The 23203-nt window shown below is 42.3% G+C and overlaps 2 protein-coding genes across 5 annotated transcripts in view; one reads left to right on the forward strand and one right to left on the reverse strand.

Moving 5' to 3' along the window:
• TUT4 (terminal uridylyl transferase 4) overlaps positions 1 to 4380 on the reverse strand; it is a 43365-nt gene extending 38985 nt beyond the window's left edge. For 2 of the 4 annotated variants that reach the window (XM_071565563.1, XM_071565560.1), the window contains exon 1: positions 4253 to 4380. The gene's annotated coding sequence lies outside the window, so the exon portion shown is untranslated. Of the gene's footprint in view, positions 1 to 3651; positions 3693 to 4246 lie in introns of those variants that run through there. The other 2 variants (XM_071565562.1, XM_071565564.1) reach the window with 2 other exon arrangements.
• Positions 4381 to 7986: 3606 nt separating this feature from the next.
• Positions 7987 to 16316, forward strand: GPX7 (glutathione peroxidase 7). The gene is made up of 3 exons (XM_071565567.1): positions 7987 to 8204; positions 13657 to 13918; positions 15754 to 16316. Exons 1-3 carry the CDS (start codon positions 7998 to 8000, stop codon positions 15915 to 15917), a joined length of 633 nt encoding a protein of 210 aa, XP_071421668.1. The 5' UTR covers positions 7987 to 7997; the 3' UTR covers positions 15918 to 16316.
• Positions 16317 to 23203: the final 6887 nt, after the last annotated feature.

The raw sequence follows: 23203 nt of genomic DNA on the forward strand, positions 1-23203 counted from the left end.
AAAACTTTCTAGAAGCTATTTCTACCCATTTGCCCTTCCCCTTCTTCCCCTCAAGTTGTTCCACTGTATTAACTCCCTCAAACACATACATTTTGGGTTGAAATTCACCGTAACAGGGCCTCTTCAAACATAAAGGCCAAGCTAAACTGTCGGCTCTTGCATTCTGAGCTGCTCTTTTTAATCATTTCATTAGGAGCAGAACTGACTCTACCTGGTTTCCTACCCATTCATTTTGTGCTCCTCAGTCACACTGGCTCACAGCCCTTCGGGCAAGCAGAGCAGACGCGCCGGGGAAACAAATCCATGGGCTGGTTTGCAGCTACTCCCTGTGAGGAAATGTAACTTCCTCCTGGCTCCCCCCTCAGCACAGCCCTCTCCTCACCCAAGCCACGATTGTTCCAGAAAACGCACAAAACTCGAGGATCTTTTGACATTACTTCAAATATGCTCTAAAATGTAGTCCCAACTGCCTGAAACGTCCAAGAGTAACAAGCATGTAGAAGAGCAACTAAAGGGAAAGAGAACAGCCTTGCAAGTTTTGTTTCCCCAGGGAGTACTCGATTAAATATAAACACCGAAAGTACTACAAACATCAGTGTTATCACCCTCCTCCTACAAAGCATTCCCTCCTTTGAGATAGGGAGACGTGTTTTATCCAAGACCTGCTTTTATCTGCCCCATTATGACTGTCCTTAAGCTCCAATCTCCCAGCCAGCCTTGCACCAGTAAGTGGGGTGATTAACCTCAGTGCCCCCCCTTACCAATATAACCCAGCTGAACTTCCTCAGCAAAATAAAAGGAAATTCTGCAAACAAAGGTTACAGCCACAGTCAGGAACAGCAGGAAAGGTTGTCTTTGCACTTTGTTCACACTGCAGCACAAGTAATGTCCACAGACACCCCTAATGTGATGGGAAGAGGGTCCTTCCAGGACTGTTGGCAGCCTTAGGCCCACTTTCTGCTGCCTGAGAACTTCTACTAATCAGTCAAGCCTCTCCACATTCTGTGTCAAGAGTTTAAAAAAGTTACCACACACTTATGTTTGGTTTATGATGAACAAGACATAACTTAGTACAAACTATTACCAATGCTTGATATTCTTCCAGAGCACTTGAAACTAAAACTACCAGAGATTACTGGCCACGAAAGCGCCTCAGGCTCCACCAGCACTAAACCCATCAGTATTCTTAGTAACAAACACAAGTGCTACACAGAGTTTCAGATTTTCCTGTTACTACAGGTTACAGAATTTATCTTAGCAAGTACAATACTACCAAAATCTACCTAGAAGGAAGTCGGTGCAGTGCACAAAAAATTGAACACACAAATCAGGGATGCAACAAAACTAGGACTCTGGGCTCAGTGAAGATGTAGAACTGAGTAGGAAACTCTTGATGCTGTAGTTACAATGAGAAAGACTGAAAAGTTCTAAGGAGTGATCATTAGATTAACTGTGTATATATAAGTAAAAATATGTAACACTGTAACAGGATGATACTAGAATTATAACAGTACTGTTGAGTAACTAAAGTAACAGGAAAGGCTTTGCTTGATACAAAACTTGTTAACATATGTAGGTGCAAATCTTACAATTGTATTATGAAGTGAGTGAGATCCATAAGGGCCGTGCTTGTTACAGATCACTCTCTGCATTGACACTGTTTTTCCTACAACAGAATGACTCAGGGAAGGTGAGAGAGGCACCATCACCATCATCCAATGCCAAGAACACACTTCTGACCCTACTACTGCTGCTGACTCCATTCCAAACTGGGGACAGCCATCCTCTGTCACACCAGCTGTGTAATCAAGCTACAGCAGCTTCCCCTACTCTCCATTTCATACAGGCTTCTAATGCTTTAGTCCATTTTGGTTCTGATACTGGGTTTTACTCTCTTAGTCCTTTAAACCCTTCACAATTGATGCATCAAGCACTGGAGCCAGAGGGGCAGCACCTGCCTCAAATCCCACCACGTGCTGTGACCAGACCAGAAACTGCTCCAAGGAGGCTCTAACTTTAAAACCAAACACACACCGTATTTGTATCAATGCACTCGAGGAGGCCAGAAAACACAGTACAGCACTCACAGGTTTAAAGCCTTTCAGAGGCTTCACTGCCTTGCAGGGGCCTTAAATGATCATGAAACTGGCCTGAAGGGCAGCCATACACTGAAACTCAATTTATCCACCTTGTTCTTAACCTCCACTTATGTGGTGCTTATGCTAAATAAAAATATAGCAGTAAGCATAGAAGCTTATCTGGATCCTGTAATTAAGCAATAAATGATCTCTTCACCCCAACTGGAATCCTCGAGGAAGGGATGGCCTTTGAACTACTTCATACCACTTGCAAACTTCTTGCTGAAAACAGTATTCCACATATCTACAGAAATAAAAGTATAAAATCTAAGAATATCTGATAAATTGTTTTTTCCCAAAGATTTGCTGAAACCTTAGAATCAGAACTATGAACCAAGGATATGGTATGAGCACATATGCATGTGTGTATGCATTTCTAAGGAAAAGAAAAAAAAGTAAAAATTAGATTCATGTGCATTGTTACTAAATTTAGGTAATTAGGTTTCAGTACTTCTAAATTAAACAATTTATCAAACAATATACAAAATATTCTTAATGTGCCAAAAGCACCAGAAATGTTGACTTCCACTGGATTGCTTCCATTGTGCAAATTAATCCACTAAAAAATTGCAGAATCCTTCTTTTTGTGAATTCTCAATAAAAGTCAGTACCAGTATTACAGTATTTCATTAAGCAAGTGACAAAAATAAAGTTAATTTAGTAGAAATGCTTTGTAAAATTTCAAAAGCCAGCACTACAAGTAGAAAACAGGATATACTCTCAGTCAAAATTCTGAATTGCCTCATGGCATCAACATGAACACACAATCCCAAACCATTATCCTGACAAGCAGATCCACAAGACATTTTACAGGAGCTCCCTGGGGATATCCTGCTTTCAAGCAGGACAAGGGAAATCCTGCTGCCCTTTCTTTCTCCCCACAGCAGCAATTCCCTTCAGAGGAAGAAGCAGGTAAATGCCCTGCACCGTGCAGGTTTCCCACAGCATCCAGCAGTTTCTTTTCCACTGCACGCTGAGGGATCAGAGGTAAGCTGTCCTCTGTGCAAGAACAGAACACTGAAGGAACTTTCTGATCCCTCTGTGTTTATCTTCTGGGAACATATCCCAATATGTATGTTCTGGGAAATGGCAATTTCATCCCAACATTAATTTCATTAAGGTATTTTCACTAAAGTTAAGTAGAAAAATGATTAAAAAAAGCTCAGTGCAAAATTGGTGTTTGCAAAACAGACCTCTTCCTCCTAATATAGCATCTTCTGCCAGATACTGTAATTAAGTCACACTTCCATGGCTGGCTTACTTTTCTTGTCACGGAAATAATTATGTCATAACTACCTGGAGTCAGACTGTCCAAAGCATCTACTGAGACTGAAGCACAACTCAAACAAAACCACAGACAACACATATCCCCTATTTTAAAGCAAACACAATGACCCTTGGATCCAGGACACAGTGCCCAGCAAGCCAAGTGACATAGAGGTGGCAGGGATATAAAAAAAATTACTAGATCCATACTTAGAGACAACTATCTTTTTAATGTACTAATCCCTACCTTAGCCTAAATCCGATTATATTGTTCCTCTGCATGTTACGAGCTCATCCTCCTTTGATACACCCAGAAACAACCTTAAAAGCAGGGAGGCCTCAGGTAACATGTCACATTCAGCCAGCTGGCGAATTGCAGCACACTGCAAAAGCGGCAAAGTCGTTCAGCTGTATTGGTACACAAAATAAGCCAACAAAAGCGCACAGCCCCGTGTGCACGCCCGGGTGTCACACGGAAAGCAGAACCCCTCGGGGCGGAGAGGCACGGGCGGCCGGGACAGCGCCAACACGGGGCACTTCCCCGCGGGCCCCGGAGGTCTGTCCCCGCCGTATCCATGGCCAGGGCGTGCCAACAACACCCCGCACGCCGCGCCCCCGGCCCCGGCCCCGCGCTGCCCCTGCGTCCGCCCCGCTCCCCCTGCGCCCTCCGCCCAGCCCCGGGACCGGGGCCAACACCCGGCCCGGCGGGGCAGGGCAGGGCTGGGAGGGGGGCGCGGGCAGGCCCCGCCTGGAGACGCGGCCGCCGCGGCCGCCGCCGCCGCCCCCCGCCCCGGCGCGGGCAGCCCCGGCGCCGGCCCCGGCCCCGGCCCCAACTCCTGTACCTGTACCTGTGCCTGTGCGCGGCGCTAGCGGAGCCGGCGCGGCGCCCCCGCCATGCCCGGCCGCGGCTGCGGCTGCGGCTCCTGCAGGCCCCGACGGCAGCGCCTCAGTCCGGCCCGGCCGCCATGTCAGCCGCGCCGCGCGCTGCATTGTGGGGCGAGGGCGGGCGGCGGCGCCGGGGGCGGCGGCTGGCACACACCCGGCATGGCACGGCCCCGCACGGCCCGGGACCCCCGGCACGGCTCGACATCCCGGGCACCCCCGGCACGGCACCCCCGACACGGCATCCCGGGCACCCCCGGGGGCACCCGCCGCCCCACAGCTCCCCCTTGGCGGAGGGGGCGACACGTCCCCTCGTGCCACAGCGGCGAGCGGGGATGGGGGAACTCGCGGAATAAGCAGCACGGTTTAATTGCCCCCCGGCTACAGCCATACTAATTTTCCCCCATCGTTTCTCAGGCCAGGCCTCCCTTGCGCATAAAATCATAGAGTCGTCAATGCTGGAAGAGACTTTTAAAATCATCGAGTCCCCTGTAATCCTTAAAACACTGAACCACATCACCCGGCGCCACATCCAAGCACCTCCGGGATGGAGACTCCACCACCTCCCTGGGCAGCTATTCAGTGCCTGACTATCCTAACACCGAAATTTTTGTCTCATCTAGTCTGAACTCCTGGCTGTGCTCAAAGCCATTTGCTCTCACTCTCTCGCTGCAGGCACAGCAGAGGAGACGGGCGCTCACCTCGCCCCAAGCTCAGCAGGGCTGTAGAGAGGCACCTGCACCCCAGGAGCTGAGGAGCTGGGCAGGGGGCCCTGGAGCCCCACGCCACAGCCCGGGCCTTGCTCTCCCTGCCCGGAGTTCCTCTCCTCCTCCTGTCCTGCCGAGCCGGTGGGGAGCGCAGGTGTGTCCCCAGACCCTGGGGACAGGGCTCCAGGCTCGCTGCCCGCGGCCAGGGAGCTGCCCCTGCCAGGGACAGCGGCTCGGTCAGGCCGGCTGCTGGCACAGCCGCAGGGCTGCGGGGACAGGAGCCAGTCTGCCGGCTCTTGGCACTGCTGGACGCTGACATAAAGGCACTGGCAAGTGCTCGTCTGAGCAAAGTTCCTCTGTGATCCTCTACTACCCCTTTTTGGCAGTGAAATGTCATGTTCTGGCACTTCCTAGCCCAGGATAAGGAGGCCTTTCCAGAAAAACAAGGCATGTAAAAGATTAGTGTTGAACTACTAAAGGGGTTCAAAGAAAAATATTAAAAATACCAAAAACAGTAGTGCTGTAAACACTGCCTCAGGGAGTCTGTGCAGGTAAACAAAAGTTGCAAAATCTGTAATAGTGGATTCTATAAATACTGACGAGACACACTTCTGAATGTATTGTGAAGTCAGCACAATCCCTAGAGGTAACCTGCTATTTTTTAGGTTCACTTGAAGTTCACACTTACAAAATTAGGACTGGCTAGCTCAGGGTATGTGCTGTAGAGGTTTCACCTTGAGGAACGAGGGCCAGTCCAGGGCAGCAGTGACAGAAACAGCAGTGCTGCCACAGGGCCAGCTCAGGTTAATTGGGTGGTGGCTTCAGTCAGTCCTGTTTGACCATGATTTTTATTAGGTTTAGTAGGCCAAAGAGTAAATTGCTGCTGGATACAGTCCTCCTAGATCAACATTTAGACATGCTAGTGAGCAAACATGTCAGTTTGCAAACCTGACTGGCATATTTCCTTCAAATAGTTGGATAGACTTTAATATGAAATGCTAGTGCAGTTTGGCTCTGAAAACTTGAAGCATTATAAAATAGCCAGTGGTCTTTGACACAGTCTCTCTCTCTGTGTTCAGGAGCAATGCTGCCTTCTTTGCTGATGTTAAAGAATGTTTTATTGAAGGGAGCAATATAGAAACATGGCAATAAAAGAGGAAGCTGAGTTCTACTGCCAGCTGGCCATTATTTAAAGAATTCCCAGAACTGCCAGGGATCAAAACCTTACAGATTCTGGGCTCAGTTTGTAGGATAAAATATAATCCTAGAAGCCACTAAATTTATCATGAAATCAGATACAATAATCATAAAGCTGTAGGAAGCAGATTTTATGAAGCCCCTTTCCAGAGCCAAAACTTACTTATCTCCTGTTGCAGTATGACATCTCATTTTCAGTCCCATACCCAAACCACTATAACATTATGCCTCCAAAAATGTACAAGTGTATTGTAGATTTCTTTTTCATTTTCTGGCCAAAAAATGCTTATGTTGATCACTGCTGGAATTATCTTTTTAATTATTTTTAGGATTTACTAGGTTTTTAACATCTATTTAAATGTATCTACTATATTAAAGCCCTGTTCTGTCTCTAGATGTGTTGGAAGAAACTCTAAAGCTTCTTAGATAATTTACTTATCAAATGAGGAACTCATACTTGGTTGTCATCTGAAGGAAAGGTTCCTGGTCAATATTACATTATACAGAAAGATTAGAACTTATCTGTGAAGAACTTCAGGTTCTTAGCATAGTGTATCTTCCCTGTAGACAGCATAATAGATTTTCCATCTATATGTTTTTGTAGCATATTACGTTACTTCTTGATGCTGGATGTCTACTTAAGCTGAAATACATAAAAAAGATGTGAAAATCTGAAATGCTTAAAAACTATAATGAAATTTTTCAACTAGCTATACATGTCTTCTTCACTTACAGTAATGCCAGTCATGCTTGAATTACCAAAGCAAATTTAATCAAAATGTCAAAGATCTACCAAAACTCAGTTGGAAAATAAATAAATAAATGAGATTATAAAATGTAATTTGCTCTTCAAAAGATAAAATTTCCAATATGCCTTGGAGGTTCTACTTAATTGTTTTCTGTAAATCACTGCATTTTGCTTTCCTTTGCCAAGAACTATCAGAATCCTAGCCATGGGTGACCAGTTTCTTGGGCCAAGAAGAAATCAATGACCATTTAAATCTTTCTATTGTTGCTACTTTATACGTACAAGTCCTTTTCTTCCAGCAAGCACAGCAGCAAATTGCACAAATGGCAGTTTTTTGTTGCAGACAACCCAGGAATGACATCAGTGAACTGAAGCAGTGGTTTGGCTCTGTATGTCTGAAAGCTTTGGTACCAAATTCAGCTCCTGGTGCTTAATGCCTCTTGCTTAGAAACCCCCTTGGCAACACAGTTTCTCCCGCACCACACTGCAAGACCAGTGGTCTGGCTACGCACTTCTCACTCGCCAGGTGAGTACAGAGGTGAATTTCCTTCAGGCCTGTCTCCTGTGGGGCTGTTTCATGTGATGTTGTGAACGGAGTATTTGCAGCTCTGGTTTTGCTGACTGTCAGCTGGGAGTCCTGTTCAGAGCACTCACATCAGTAACCACTAGCAACCAAGCCACTGGTATCCTTTGACATTACACCGTAGCTATTAGATGCTATACTCAGTACACTAAAAAACCCCACGTTTGCAAATATGTCAAAAAGCACAACAGCTCTATCCCTTATTTTTCTAGGACACAGTTAAAGCAGGATCTTTAACTCTGACTGGCATTCCACAGACCCGTTCTAGCCAACCAGTACTTTAATACCGTATGCAGTACTCAATGCACCAGTTCCACAACTAAACGCTCCATGTCAGAGCGCGTGGATCCTCCATGAATCCGCGCTGTTGGTTTGGTATGGACAGGGCTCGGGAGTGCTGCAAAAGGCTGGTTTGCAGCAGCCGGTCCTTTGCGGCGGCGCGGCGCGGCCGGGCAGAGTCGCGGCGGCCGTGCAGCATGCTGGACCCGGAGGGCAGTGTGGAGCACCAGCCTTCCCCCTCCTTCTCCAAAGTGCTGCTCATCCCTCTAGCCATGCTCCTCGCAATTGCAGCGCTCCTGCTCTTAGCCTTTTCCGCCTCGCGGCAGAAAGAGCCTGATTTTTACACTTTCAAAGTTGTAAACATCAGGGGCAAGTTAGTCTCCCTGGAGAAGTACAGGGGCTCGGTAAGTCCCGCGGCGCCGGGCTCGGCCCGGGCTCACTAACAGCCCGTCCTTGCATGTCTTTGGAGCTTGCGGGGGGACAGAGAGCACGGAAACCTGGGGCACAGTCGCGTGTAGATCTGGGTTTGTCCCTCTCTAACTCACCACTCCCGGGCTGATGGGGAGTCGCCTGCATGCTGCCCGAGTGCCGCTCCCCAGATCTCTGCAATACTATTTAGCGATGCTATGTAGTTAATACAGGCTCCTTTTCAATAAAAGTTTGCAACCTAACCCCTGTGTGTCCGCGTCTTCTCCCGCTGCGGGCTGCTGCCTGTAGACGTGGCAGGCAGGGAGTGCTACCCGGCCGCCGTTCTGCAGCAGGATGGATTGCGCTGGATCGTGGCTATTCACTGGGAGGCTCAGGAAGTTTGTGTCTTTGTCTAACTGACGTTTGGAGCTTATTTCTGCCTTTTAACTGCATGAATTTTTGTATATTATTTTTACTTAAATCCCATTCCTTTTTAATGTTCTACATTAAAAAATGGGATTTAATCCGTGGCTAGTGGAGTAAACAGATTTCACCATAGTTAGTAAAAACGTGAGAGATTCTAAAGTAATTATAGTAACATCAGAGCATAGTGGAATTGTAACATGCTATTCCTCTTTCTCTTTTAGTGAATGAAGAAGGGCACGTAGACACACATATACTTTATCATGTGTTTTAAATTCTATTTACATATTACATTAAGGAGTTTTAGGCAGAGTTTCCCATGCCATTTTAAAACAGTTTCCTTGACTATAACCCGATTTTAGTTCAGTTCAGTTTTTTTAGTGGTTTGGTCATCTAGGAAAGTTGGTCAGTACCTATGGAAGAGTGATAAGAGAATTTAGCACACTGAGGGCTTAATAATACAAGCTCTTATAGCCCCAATCACAAGTTACAGAGACTAAAATCAACATAAATCCCACAACTGCATCCCTTAGCAGTCAGGTGACACAACTGTGATACAGCCAGGCAGACCAAGAGCTTACCTGCTGCCCAAAAAAGCAGCACCTCCTCTCACTTCCACCTCAAGCTCCAGTGTTATGCTTCCACCTTCCTTTTCCCCCTCCTCAGGTGCTTCACTGAGGTGTCTGAGCTCTCTATTCTGCAGCAGCAGGTCACTAAAACATTGGCAGAAAGAGAGAGAAGGCATATGGGGAGATAGATGCACATTTTTCTGAGCTCAGCACAAAGGGCTGGTGGCTTTGGAATGAATGAGAGTTCTGAATCTTACCTGGTTAAAATCCTTGTCCCTGTTCATTCACAACTGAAATACAGCAGCACTGGTCCCATCCCCATTCAATTGTCTCTACTGGAAAAAAACATGGAAGCTGTTTAATATTGAGCAATATTTGTGCTTTTAAATGAATTCTTTTCAAAGTCTCTGTCAATAAATCCTGCTACTGGAGAATGTTTTGTCTACAGGCCATTGCACATCTGAATAAGCAAATGCCACTTGTAGCTTTTCTACCTCAGGGCCAAAGTCCACATGGAAAAGACTTAAGGGGGAACTTAGAATTCCTTACAGCCATCCCGCAGACAGCTGTGGGTGTTCATCCCCTCCAGAACAAGCTGCAGAGCCAGATCTGGAATCTCCTGAACAGGCAGTTGGGTGGTGTGCCTGTATCCCAGGGCTGTGATTCCAGGCCATCCTGAGGCAGGACTGGTTTCATAAGGGAGAGCTCTAGAGCTGTACCTTGGAAAAGGGAACACCACTGGTGAATGGTATTCCTTGATCTCTGCTAGGCCACACGAAATAGTTTATTCCAAAAACGTGGCAACCAGCCTCTGTATGGAATAAAAAGATTTGCATTCCGAGATCCTATTGATGTTCAGGCCAGCTGCTCTTCGATAATGCATGTGCACCATATTAAAGACAATTACAGCAATAAAACACATCCCTTTCTGTCATTATGTTGTCAGAACTCAGTATTAAGATAGAAAAAGTTAATTAGAACTCCCATTTACTTCTTAAAATAAACTTGCTCAAATCTGCAGTTAGATAAGTAATGTTAAGGCGTAGGTTTATCATAATATTTTAAAGCTATTAAAAGCAAATAATATTAAAGTACTACATGTGTGCTGGTGGTGTTCTAAAGAAAGTGAGTCACTAGTTAGCTCCTGGAACAATGGTCTGCTAATTGCCAAACCAGCTTTTAACAGCCTTAAGCTTTCTGGCAGATGTAGACAAGACTTTTTCTTCAATTCAGCCACTCAACTAATTTATTTAAATAGGTACTTAATTGGTAGTCAAGAAACTAACTTGGAATTGAAAAAATTCAAAAGCTTCCAGACTATAAAAAAAAAGGTGTGCTAATTCTAAAAACACAAGAGCCAAGCTAAGTATACACAAACAGTGCAATTCATGACTTGCACAATCTTTCTTCAATAACTCATTATTAATAGAAACTTTTGTGTATTCAGATCTTTGAAACAATTTTTTCCTATTAAGAAAAAAGACTGATATTAATTCAATTTCTATTTGAGTGCATCTTAATAAAAAAGTGCCTTCTGTTATGTAGTAAAGAAGAAATGTACTAGCAATGGTGCAATAACAAAATTTAAAAATATTAGGGAACAGTTTTGGGGTTTTTTTTCTGAAATAAGTGTGCACAGACATAATCTCCACTTGAATAAAAATACCAAAAACATCTAAGGGAGTACTCCCTTTTTATGGGGACATAAGACATTATATTTCCAGAATGCTAAAAATTTGGCAAACATGCTACAAAATCGGGTATTGTTTGACGTCTACCTGGAGGTAAGGAGAGAGGTGACTATTCCAACTGAGGAAAGAGTACCACAGGTGGAATAGACCCCAAAGCTGTCTGGTTTCCTGTGTCATGGAAGAAGGCCATCCTTCCATGGTTTTTCCAGGCTTCCATACTGGTGTTGACCCATCTACATTAAAAATGTATGATTCTATGATTCTATGATCATTAGTTATGTATCTAACCTATCTAACTATCTAATTCAAGAATCTTATCTTTTACTTTATGATCTATATCAGATAGACTGTAAGATATATAGGACCTATTTGGGAATCAGAACTCCAAAGCATCAACCATTTCCTGCTGTGTTTGTACCAGTCTTTGATACAATTGTCCCAGCCTCCCATTGAGCTGAGTGCGATGTGCTGGGGTGGAATTAAGCACTGTCTGTGCAGTGCCTTTGGGAATCTTGAACCAAAGGTACTATAATCATGTAAAAGCATTAGGCACTACAACAGCCTGTGTTATTTGGCTACTGAAAGTATTGCCAGGCACTGGCTCAGAGCTCCCCGCAGGCCGCGGGTGTGGCGTTACGAGTGTGGAGAGCAGCATTTCATTACTGCACAAACACTGCTGGTTGCTCCGTGAGGGGAACAGCTCTGTGAGTTGCTGTGATCTGTCTCTTGTGGTGGGTCTGCCATCAGTCACATGCGGCCAGTTGAGAATCTCCAGGTCTGAAAACTCAAGTATCTACTGTCTCTGCTGAAAGATCCACAAAGGGTTACTTGAAGCTGAGACCAGGGACTGTTACACTCTGGTGTAAACATTAAGTAAACCAAGAAGTATTTTTGAAGCATTAAATAAATCAGTTCAGTACTGGAACTCATGGGTTCCCTAAGAAAGGGAAGGATAGGATAGTGTTTAAGAGATCAGACAGTGACTAGTAGAGAATTCAGCTTAAATGAACTAATTTTTGCGAGGTCCATGATGAACTCTTTGCACTGCACACTAGGTGGTGTGCTTGACCTGCACTCTCAAGAGCCTTAAGTCAGGCATATTGAACTTTATTGAAATCATTAATAGTTCTAAGAAGTCAAAGTACAGCCTCTACATGAGAACTCTTATTTATTAGAAATAAAATACAGACAAAATAAACACCACATTTAATCACTTCCTAGTACCAGACACTTGAAAGATAATTTGGTAAATATTTATAAAGAAACATTTTAAACATTCCTTTATGAAATACTAATAAATCCTGAAGGTTTTGATTATATGTCTTAGTTACACTTTTAGGAGGTTTGCACTATTAAATTATGGAGTTCAGTAGTGGAGAATTCAATTACAGGGAATGCATTTTTCTAAGGATAATGTGTCTGCTATACTAAGAAATACTGCATGTAGATTCCTTCTTTTTTATGGGAGTATGTTTGGAAGTTTGCATTGTTTCCACTGTGAGCTCTCAAGCCTTTCACCACCACACCAAGTAACCACTGGTTCTAAACAGCTGTAAATTAAAATTATTTATTTGTGAATGAATTCTTTCAAGCCCTCTTTTTACGTAAAATCAGGTAAAAGTTATAAAAGTTTGATTGTTTTCATCTTTCTTATCTGTTTTAATACAAACACAATGCCTACACAACTTTATTCCCCCAAACCTCCAATGATAAATTCTTACATTTCCATTCTATTTATGATAAAGTACCAACAGATGTGAATACAATAAGGGATATGAATAACTTTGCATCATGAAAGGGCCAAGCCTCAATTTATATTTAAAAAAGCTTCTAAAATTTTATATGAAAGAACTACATATGACTTCAACTCTTAGTGGTACAATTTGTCTTTACTTCATACTAAACTACAGTTATCACTATGCTTGGTAAATAATATTATTTGAAAATAACAGAACTGCCAATGGTTATTTTTTTTTTGGCCAATATTAAAGGCCCATTTGAAATGCTGACAGTCTGCAACAGGAATGCATCACAAAACTATTACCTCTTCTCTCAGAAAAAAAATCTACTTATGCGCCATATCTTCGAATGTTTTAGGAAACTGGATTTAAAATTTCAGACAGAGCTTTTAAATGTCTGAATGAAAGTGCTGCTTTTGAGGTTGGCTGGATGGCTGCAGGTCATATTTCATATGCAAGTGTACAGGGAGTGCTTAGATTGTGTTCTGTTGACACACTACTCCACAAAGGAGATTACACCATCCTGTGCTTTGTGAGATTACCTGTCTTCCAGGGAAAACAGTGCCACTCTGAAACTACTTCGAATTCAGGGGTTGAACCTTGTGGATTCCTTCCAACTCAGGATATTCTGTGATTCTCTGATAGCAATATACCTATACAAGGTAGAACATACACAAAGTGTTAATATTTAATGTAAGAAATTATCAGCATCCCCTTAGCTTTTTCTTTACTCGTTATTGTCCAAAGGGCAGAATTATTGTCCAAAGGGCAGAATGGAGAAATACCTTTCTCTGTAAACTGAAAATTTAGATTGCTTAGAAGTTTATTGATCATTTTCATGGTTGCCAAATAGGAATAGATAAATATTAAATCTTCCTGTGGTGAACAGAACTCGATGCATTTTCAAATATGTATTCAGTCACAGTTCTCTAGACATTCTTTCTCTCTTTAAATAACCTGCATCCCAGCCTGCCTTTTGGAAAACCAACATGTGCAGCATGTTTTGAAATCTCTCTTGTTCTTCAGGTGTCACTGGTTGTCAATGTTGCAAGTGAGTGTGGCTACACAGACAGCCACTACAAGGCCCTACAGCAGCTACAGAGAGACCTGGGCCCCTACCATTTCAATGTGCTGGCATTCCCATGCAACCAGTTTGGGCAGCAAGAACCAGACTCCAACAGAGAAATCGAGAGTTTTGCACGGAAAACTTACGGTGCCTCCTTTCCCATGTTCAGCAAGATCACAGTCAGTGGAGCTGGTGCAATTCCTGCCTACAAGTACTTAATTGGTGAGTAATCTGGAACTCTGGAGGGTTATTTCTGTGGCATAGGATTCCTCTGATATAAAATACCATCCAACAGAAAAAAAGATAACTGTGTTCACAGAATTGTCAGGCTCAAAGAGGTCAGAAGTCATGTAGCCCTTCCTGCACAAGGCAGGATTTCTCTCTCTCTCACTTCTGACAACTTCGTCTTATGCTCTAAAAAGATCTCCAGAGATGAAGACACTTCAGTAACAGTTGCCCTCTGAAAGCTCATCTAATAAACCTCTACATGGAATATAGATCTTGAAATATTCCCCTGTATGCATCCAACACCTCATTTTCCTTTGCCACTTTGCTGCCTCGTGAGTGCTCCTCCTGTGACTCCAGTGCTGCAGGCTGGATTTGTAAGATTCATCTCAAGAGCTGTAGTGTAAGTGGAAGCAAAGCACCCCATCCTTTACTTCAACAATCAGAAAGTCAAATAGGCACTAAAGGATGTCTTTGAATACTCCCTGCTCATTCCTCCCCAAGCACTGGGATAGCCCTGTTGTTCAGTTCCTCCAGTTCCAATCTGCCTGAGCGATATCTCTGAAGCCTGAAGAGGTTTTGCAGGTTCTCAGCAACCAGCTGACAGAATACACTGTAAAGCAGGATGTGTTCTCTATCAAGGCACTACTTTTCTTGCATTGAAAAATGCTCTAGATACCATTTAAATGCTAAACTAAAATGTCAGTCTTAACCCAATATGAGGGAAATGTCTTCCAGCAATGAAATACAATAAAGCCCAAGTGACACAGAGTCACCTGAGCTCCATCCTGCAAGGACTGTGTGGCTGCTGCTTCTCTGCAGCACCGCAGTATTCGCCCAAGTACCATGAATTTAGATGAGTGTGGATAATATTTTTGGCTACCCCAAGCACACCTCCTTCAGGTGTCTGTGATAGATCTTCCTGCTAGCCAAACTTCCCTTTAAAATTCCTCACATCCTTCCACTTCTGTTTTGCCCGGCAGGGTTGTTCCTGCAGACATCTCACATGACACTTTCCAAAGCTGAGTTTCCCTGTTGTCCCTCAGGAAGGAGGAGGCTGCTGGAGGCAGCATTTAAGCAGCACAATGACAAGATGGTCAACATTGTAGGTCTGGCTGTGTCTTGATGACGCTTTGAAATATCTTCCGATTCCTTAGGAGGTTTTGCCAAATGTATAATCAGTGGGAAAAAGATGCTAATTTGTCTGTAGTGTCTGTACTTGTGCTTTTAGTGGGCTGAGGTTCCTGGTCTAATGGAAAATCCTGAAAAATTTGTGGGTCATGTTGCAGGATAGTGAAGGATAAGAATGGAACTGGTGTGAAATAAGAATGTGACCAGGAGGGGAGAACTGTAGTTGATGAGGATGTGGGAGGAAACCTGGAATAGTTACTTTGTTACTTCCTCATGTAGCATTTGTTGAAACAATCTCCTGAAGGAGGACATTCTGGGTGCCTTTGGAGGGAAAACTGTGGTCAGGAAAGCAAACAGTGCTGGCACAGTTGTGCTGTTATGCCAAATTCCATTTTCCTATCAAAGTTCAACAGTTTCAGGTTTATCTGTATGGCACAGACACACAGATGCCCTCACACACTTTAACACCCATTACGGTGCTTTCTCCTGTCTGAGCTTCCCTGTTCCCATTTCCCTCCAGGGGCCTACTGTCTGGTGAAAGCTCCCAGTCTGTCAGAAAATTAATTTTATTCAGTCTGAACTCCCTATTAATTTTACATTTGTTCTTCCTCTGAGAGGGTAATCATCAAATTGACATGAACAAATGTCAGGAATTGGCCAACGTGGTTTTCTAATATTTCACTTTTTTGTTTTGTCTGTAGATTCTACAGGAGAAGAACCAACGTGGAACTTTTGGAAATACCTAGTGGACCCCAATGGGAAAGTAGTAAAGGCCTGGGACTCTACTGTCTCTGTGGAAGAAATAAGACCTCATGTTACAGAACTTGTAAGGAAAATCATCCTGAAAAAGAAAGATGAATTATGACTTTCAAAAATCCCAGCATGCCAGTTACATCTCCATTGAGAATTAGGGCTGGACCTTGTCTTTTCACATTCCAAAAGAGAAGATATGGGGAAGGGATATTAGGACCAGTTGAATCATATTCACCATCCTAAGAATGTAGAAAAGAGCAAGTTAGTGTGGTCAAGGTAATTTAAATTTTGTCTCCAATTGAATTCAGTTTGACCTTTCTGGGAAAGAAGAAATCCTCAGTGATTGTTTCTTCCCCAAACCAAATTATTAATTCTAGATGACACTATAGGAAGTCAGTTCCTGTACCTGTAGGAAGAAGGCTCAGAATAATGATAATTTCCTAACTGGGATATCTACCATTCTGTTGTTATATTTTGATTGCAAACTGAATAAAATAAAGAGTAAAAAGTGCATGATTGACTCTTCTTCTGTGCTAAGAAGAGACACAGAACAGATATCCTCAGAGCAGGCAGACTTACATGAATACATCTTTCCAATTACCACAGCCAAACATATTTGATTTCATCTGTCTAGAAAGTCAGTTAAGAAGGGAAAATACATGTATAAAACTTCAACAAAAGAAATACACAAAGTCTCTGTAAAAATTCTCCATAATCCATGAGAAGAATTGCTGCATTTTTCACCAAGATTATCAGATGATACTGGAATAGTCTTTTGAACACCTGTAGGACCAGAGCCTGCATGAAATGGCTGTTTCTTTCTTCTAATAGCATTTTGCCTTAGAATTACTCTCTCTCATAAAACTCTCATAAAACTGATGTTAAATTTATTTTTCAATTTATGACACCATCCAACTTTGCTGCATTTACAGACAAACATTAGACAACATTTTTTCCCATGGAAGTAATTTTTACAAATATTTAATTCTTGCATAATGTTACATAGTTTAATACCACATTGATGTTTCAAATGTTTAATGGCACTTTTTCCAAATGTAGCAGTCAGGTATCTGCTCAGAGTTGAGGCTGCAGAACTCCTTAGCTGATGCTAAAATAATAATTCCAATAATTGCACCTCATTGTACCTTGACAGAAACCCTTGGAAAATCTTGTCAGAAGAGCTCTTGTATCTCAACAAAAACACAATGTTCTTAACCCCGGGATGCTTTAAGAAGAATCCAGTCTTGTCCAGTTGCACTATTATTGACAAGTGAAAGCTTTTTTGTGCTTTGTAATGGTTTTTCAGGTAGCACAAACAATGTTTGTCCATAAAGTTGTCAGGGCCCAAGTGTACAAATAAGCTTTAATTGCCCTGACCACAGTAAGGACTTTTTCCAACTCACCACTGCCAATCAGAGACAAGTGTTGTGGCCTGCACTGGTTTGCAGAAAAAGAGGGGAACGAAGAGACTTGTTCTGTGGAGTTGTCCAAGGAAGTAAGAGCCCAAGGTACTTTAGGATTTCCAGGAAGAAGACTGTGAAGGGCAGAGATTGTACTGCACAAAACAATCTCAAATTGCCTGGAAGAAGCTGAGAGCAAGGTTTTTAGTTTTCAGTGGAAAAATAAAGGTGAGGGGCATGTGGAAGAGAGAATAAAAGGAAGAAGTATCAGAAGAACAAAAGAAAAAAGAACTCAAGTAAGAAGGAAGAAATGAGAAGGAAATGAAAGTTCGCAGCCAAAGAACCTTTGGGACAAATGGGGCATAGAAATGTTCCAGTCTGAACACTGATACTAATGGGTATGTTCCAAGCTATATCAGCTATTTCTTACTTGTTCTGTAACTTAAGAGTGCAGGAGATTGGTGCTTGTGGCAGTGAATGTCTGTATTTTCCTTCTCTGATGGTGAGAAAAGTGATCTCTGTGCTTGATTCAGTCATTTAGTCTATTCTTACAGGGATCACTCTAAAACAATGATTGCTAAGGATATCACATAGATGGCAAAACCAGGCCCAGCTGATGCTGTGCTGGGACAGAGGATCCAACTGCTGGAAAAGGAGATCTTTATTATTCATCCACTGTTGCTCTCTCTCCCTCAATATTGATGCAATGCCCCAGCCTGCTGTTACCACGTGCTGCAGGGCTCAAAGCTTCCTTCTTAGAAAGTATGGTTCTAGTTTGTAACTGAAGCCTGGATGAGCCCACATCAGGCTTTTAAAACTTTTTAAGCCCTTTCTATTTCAATTTTGTGTGTTCAACTTCAAACAGAACTCTGGATTTACATAGAAACAATGTCCCATTCCCTATGAGACAAATTTTACAAGTCTAAGGAGATATAATGCCAAGGATCAGTTGGGAAGGTTTTGTACTATCTGGACAAATACTGTTTGTGCTGCTTTTAAAGACATTACAAGGCACAAAAAAAAGCTTTCACTTGTCAATAATACTGCAATTGGACATGACTAGATTCTTCTTAAAGCATCCTGGGGTTAAGAGCTGGAGCTGTGTGTTATGTTCTTGTTGAGATAAAAAGAGCTCTTCTGACAAGATTTTCAAAAGTTTCTGTCAAGGAACAATGAGGCTGCAATTGTTGGTGTTATTATTGTAGCATGAGCTAAGGAGTTCTGCAGCCTGAGCAGATGCCTGAGTGCCAGGAGTAACTCAGGCTGGTGACTGGTACAACTGGGGTGCTCACCAGTCTGGCCATGTAAAGAGAACTAAGGTAAGTATTACATATGCAAGCCTTGAACAAGAACAAATTTGAACAGGCACATGATTTTAAGCACATAACTACTCTCTCTCAAGTTAACAGAGATGTTTTCATTATTAGATTAGGCATATGGCATATATTCCATCCTTTGTTGCACTCAATCAGTTTGTAGAACAAATGTTTTGGTCTTTTAATCAAAGTTATAGAGTAAAAGTAAATATTCTCAGCTGTAGATTAATTCCTGTCTAGTCATGCTGTAAGTCCTTTAGGAATTCCTGCTCAGAAGAATTGCAAATGGCATTGCACTGGCTCGGATTTGTCTGCTGAGACTGGATAGAGAGCATGCAGAGATCAGAAATTACTTATTTTTTTGCCTCGTGAGTTCCAGCACTGTTTTAATCTGACAGAGATACTCCCTACAGGAAGTCCTGAAAACTGCAAACCACCTCTGAATATTGAGCAGGAGACATTTTTCTTTGCCACTTATCTACTTTGCAGAGAAAATCTTAGTGTGCATTAACTGATGAGCACATTGATGCACGGAGAGCAATCACCTCTCTTGATCTCCCACAGTTTATGACTTTGAAGGTGTAAACTCTTGGCATATTCATTTAAACCACAAACTAAGCACCTGGACATGACTATCTGCAGCCACGTGCCCCCTGGGGCTTGCCAGAGGGAGCAGAAATAACTTTAAAGCCTAACTATAACTTTAAAATTAGGCAGGGCATGTTTCATCTTTCAAAACTCTGTCTCATAAGGAATGTAAAATCAGACCTACATGTATCCAAAGCTCTGTTTGAAATGGAATCTGCTTCATTGAAATGGAGCAATTGGATGAAGTGATAGAGAGGGGTTTAACCCACTTTCTTGGCATTATAAGGAGAACAAAACCAAATAGAGTGGTTATCCTTACACCCACATCTAGTATTTTAGTTGTATTTTAGTTACACACTAGGGAAGTTTCACTCGAGTTTCTGTTGTGATTTTAGTCCAAAATCTCAGTGGCAAACCAGACACAATTTCTCAATTTATCCTTTCCAACATATAACCAACTCATTCACTAAGTTGCTGGCCATAGTCAGGACTTCAGAAGACTGGACATACTTTTGGTTAAGCAAATAAATTTTATACTTCATTTATTGGATCAAGCAAATCCCTTTTCTACACATGTAAATCTATACTGCACCTACTCATAGAGCCAAATTAAATTTAACAAGCTTTCTTCTGACTCACTCACAGAAAGAATCAAGCAGAGAAATCAGGTATTCTCTCTTACAATTAACAGATGCTGCAATAAAAACATCACTGACAAAACACAAGGGTGTTTACAAACCTTTTGATGGATGAGATACTAAAAGCATCAAATTTCAGGACTAATTCTTAACCATATTAAAGCTCCAAAGCACAGGGCAGAGGGAAGTCACTGAGCTGTAGCTGAACATCATCTCAAAGGTCACTCTGTGGTCTGATGCTGCACAGCTAATTCATCTGCCCAGGCAGCTCACAAACATACTGATGGCCACAATAAAGGACGAGAAACAGCAAAACCCAGCTATGTCTTTTAAGCCAACTCCTGGCATGGATAACAGTGGGGCCTGTCTAGTGGCAGTGCTGCCCTTTGCCAGCTGTGTCTGCACAGGAGCTGAACCAGCCCCGAGGAACTTTCCATCCTCAGCCCAGAGCACCTGATCCCAGCTGTCAGTCTGCCTGCCTGAGAGATAAGACAGGCTGCTTTATCTGCAAGCACTGCAAGATACCTGCTCCAAGAAATACCTTCTGAAGTAATTCCAGAAAATGAGCACAGCTGAGGGATCATTGAGTTTTAGGTAAGCAGCTCTGCATTCTGAAAGGTGAGCACAGGCAGGGAAGTTTTTAAGGTGATTTTGCTGATGGAGATTCTTTCCTTCCCCCCCCCCCCCAAACAGAAGCAAAAGCTCTCACAGGGTCAGGGGCAGCTTCTCTCCTAAGCAGGAATTGGTGGAACAGTGACAGTAAAAGGAAATAACAGTATTCTAGAACAACAGAAAAGATTGAAGTACAATTTGCTGGAGAACAAACCTGTGTAATGCCTGATCTATAAATGCAGTTGTGTGGAACACTTCCCCATCAGACAGAAGTCACAAATTCCAGCTTCAGGGAGCTGTAGTTTTAGTTTCCTTAAGTGAAAGGTGCACTAAGAAAGCTGTTATTGTATTATATAAAATAGTCCTCTGTCTCTTTTGTCCCTCTTGCTCTAAAGGCATTGCTGTTTCATCACAGTTAGTGCTTTAACCTGATTGATATGGTAAACCATTATACTTTCATTTATCAAGCAAGGAAATCTGACAATGATGACTAAAGAACACCTGGCAAGGAAAATATCCATAACCCACAGATTGTTCATCCATCCTTTAAAAAAAGGCATAATGGTCAAACTGGTCTTGTGATCAAAGAGCTTGCTGAATTCCCTGCTTAAATTATAAATCAGCTTGTCTAACTCTTAGTTAGAGCCACACTGCTCATTTTGATTTGTCATTACTTCTATATTCAAAATACTGTTTATTTTATGACTGGTATTTTACTGTCCTCTGGAGAGACCACTAACCACTAGAGATATGTAGGGAAATGCTCTTCTGTCATATAAGCATTTTATCTTTGAAATCTCCTCTTTCAAACCAGACACAGTATTTTAAGTTTTCGAGCGAAAGTAACCCCAAAACCATCAGTTTGGTAAAGCTGAAACACTTAGTTGGACACAATTGATGACAAACATTTCAAAGCTGATATTCATATTTTCAGATTTTATAAATAAAACATTAAAAATTAAACTAATTTCAAACCAAGAAACAGAATCTAAATGGCTTTGATGGTTTTAAAACTTAGAAAACTGATTTTGTGAATTTTGTCAGAACATATTTTTCTGCAGGTTTCAGCTTAGGGAAGAGTTTGCTTTAAAAAAGTCGACAAATTCTTTTGAAAAAGTCTTGCGTGCTTCAGAGGCTGCCAATCCATTCTGCCTCTAGCTAGACTGAAGTGGACAGGAATATATCACTGAGTAAAATTGCAGTCTCGAGTCTCTCAGTGATATGAATCATTCAGTTTTATTGAATCCTGGGAATTGCAAGACACCCTTTCTAGTTGTTAACTGCATGCACAGTAAATGTGTTTGTCAAGCCATTACAAAACTGGGAACAAAGAGTTCGTTGAAGCAGTTTCAGAAAACCAAAACATTTCAAGGAACAGACTTAAAATAATATCATGTGAATAATCCATGCAGTAAGCATGTACTCAATGTCATTTTAATAATTTAAACAGAAGAAAGGATGTAATACAGATGTTTTTGCAGGATTTAGGAAGTTAAGAGAACACCAATAGACAGCCAGCTGGTAAGGGATAAACTTCTCCCAAGGTTCTTGTGGGAAGTTGTGTGCCATGGAAAGGCATCTTTGCATGTACAGGGTAAATGATTTCACTGCCAGAGGAAGATCCTGGAGCAGAGGGATTCCTTTGTTACAAGCACTGCTAAAAACCTGTGTTACTGCAGGTGTGCAAGTGCCTGTATTTTGTCATCTATCCGGAAATTTCTCTGCCCTGTGAATATTTGCTCTGATTTAGTTCTCTGTCAATTCTACCTGTCAATTTAAAGTTCATTGCTTTTCTCGCCTTTCATTTCTGACCATTTCTTTTCACTCTTTCCCTGATATCTCTTTCTGTCATAATTAAAGTTGAAAATCTCACTCCACAAAGTATCCCCACACCTATTAAAGAGTATTCTTAAAACACCTGTTGGTAGGTCAGAACACAATAGATGAAAGGAGGAAAAGGGGGCCAATGGAAGGTGCACTAACTTGAAGCCATGTTATTTTCTCTTTCTTCAGGTTTAGTTCATAATCAGTGTTGATTTTCTCCCTTTCTCTGGTAACAGCAGGACAACAAAGCATTAAAGGATAAAAGTTTAGGATCCCTTTGTTGGTGATGTTTTGAAAGGGGAATCTTGGCTTCATACAGGATGGAGGAGGATCATTCTAGTTTGGTGCCAGGACTACTGGTAATTAGATTTTAGCACAAGGGACTACTCTTACTTGGTGGAGTCATTCTGACTTGGCTCTCCACCAATGCTCTGGCCATACTTTTGTGCTGTAAAACTCAAAACATGAGCCTCACCCTCCTGTGCTTCTGCTAGAAAAGTGTAGCAGAAATTCAGTTGCCCAGGATCAAGGGCAACTGAATTATCTCTGAAAATCTCTCTGAAAAAACTCTCCTGTGAGTCTGTCCTAAGATATGCTGTTCCTTAAGTTCTGTACCAGATTCACAAGCTCAGTAACTACTGCAGATGGCAAGATCAAGGAACAAATGTTACCTGAGTCTACTGTGCATCCCAATCTGGCAGTGAATACTTGTCTCTGTTTGTTTTATATCCTGCAAAACATCATTTCTAAGTACTTCAATATTAATTGAAAATCCTCCTGAAGAATCCTCGCTCAAAATCCTGTCAACTGGGCTGAAATGCACCTGGTCCTTCCAAATAAGCTACTCTGAACTCCTTTTTTGAGACACAGTGCATTGTCAAAGACAACATAATTTTATTCTTCCTTCCAAAAGCATTTTCTGTGCACTAAAGCATTGCATGGGAAAAACCTGCTGCAGATTTCTGCATCATGTGGTGTTCAGACTGGCTGCTATCAGTGTTGGACTTGGCTCCTTCCACT

The sequence above is a fragment of the Pithys albifrons genome, chromosome 10 (assembly GCF_047495875.1).
Source record: "Pithys albifrons albifrons isolate INPA30051 chromosome 10, PitAlb_v1, whole genome shotgun sequence".
NCBI lineage: Eukaryota > Metazoa > Chordata > Aves > Passeriformes > Thamnophilidae > Pithys > Pithys albifrons.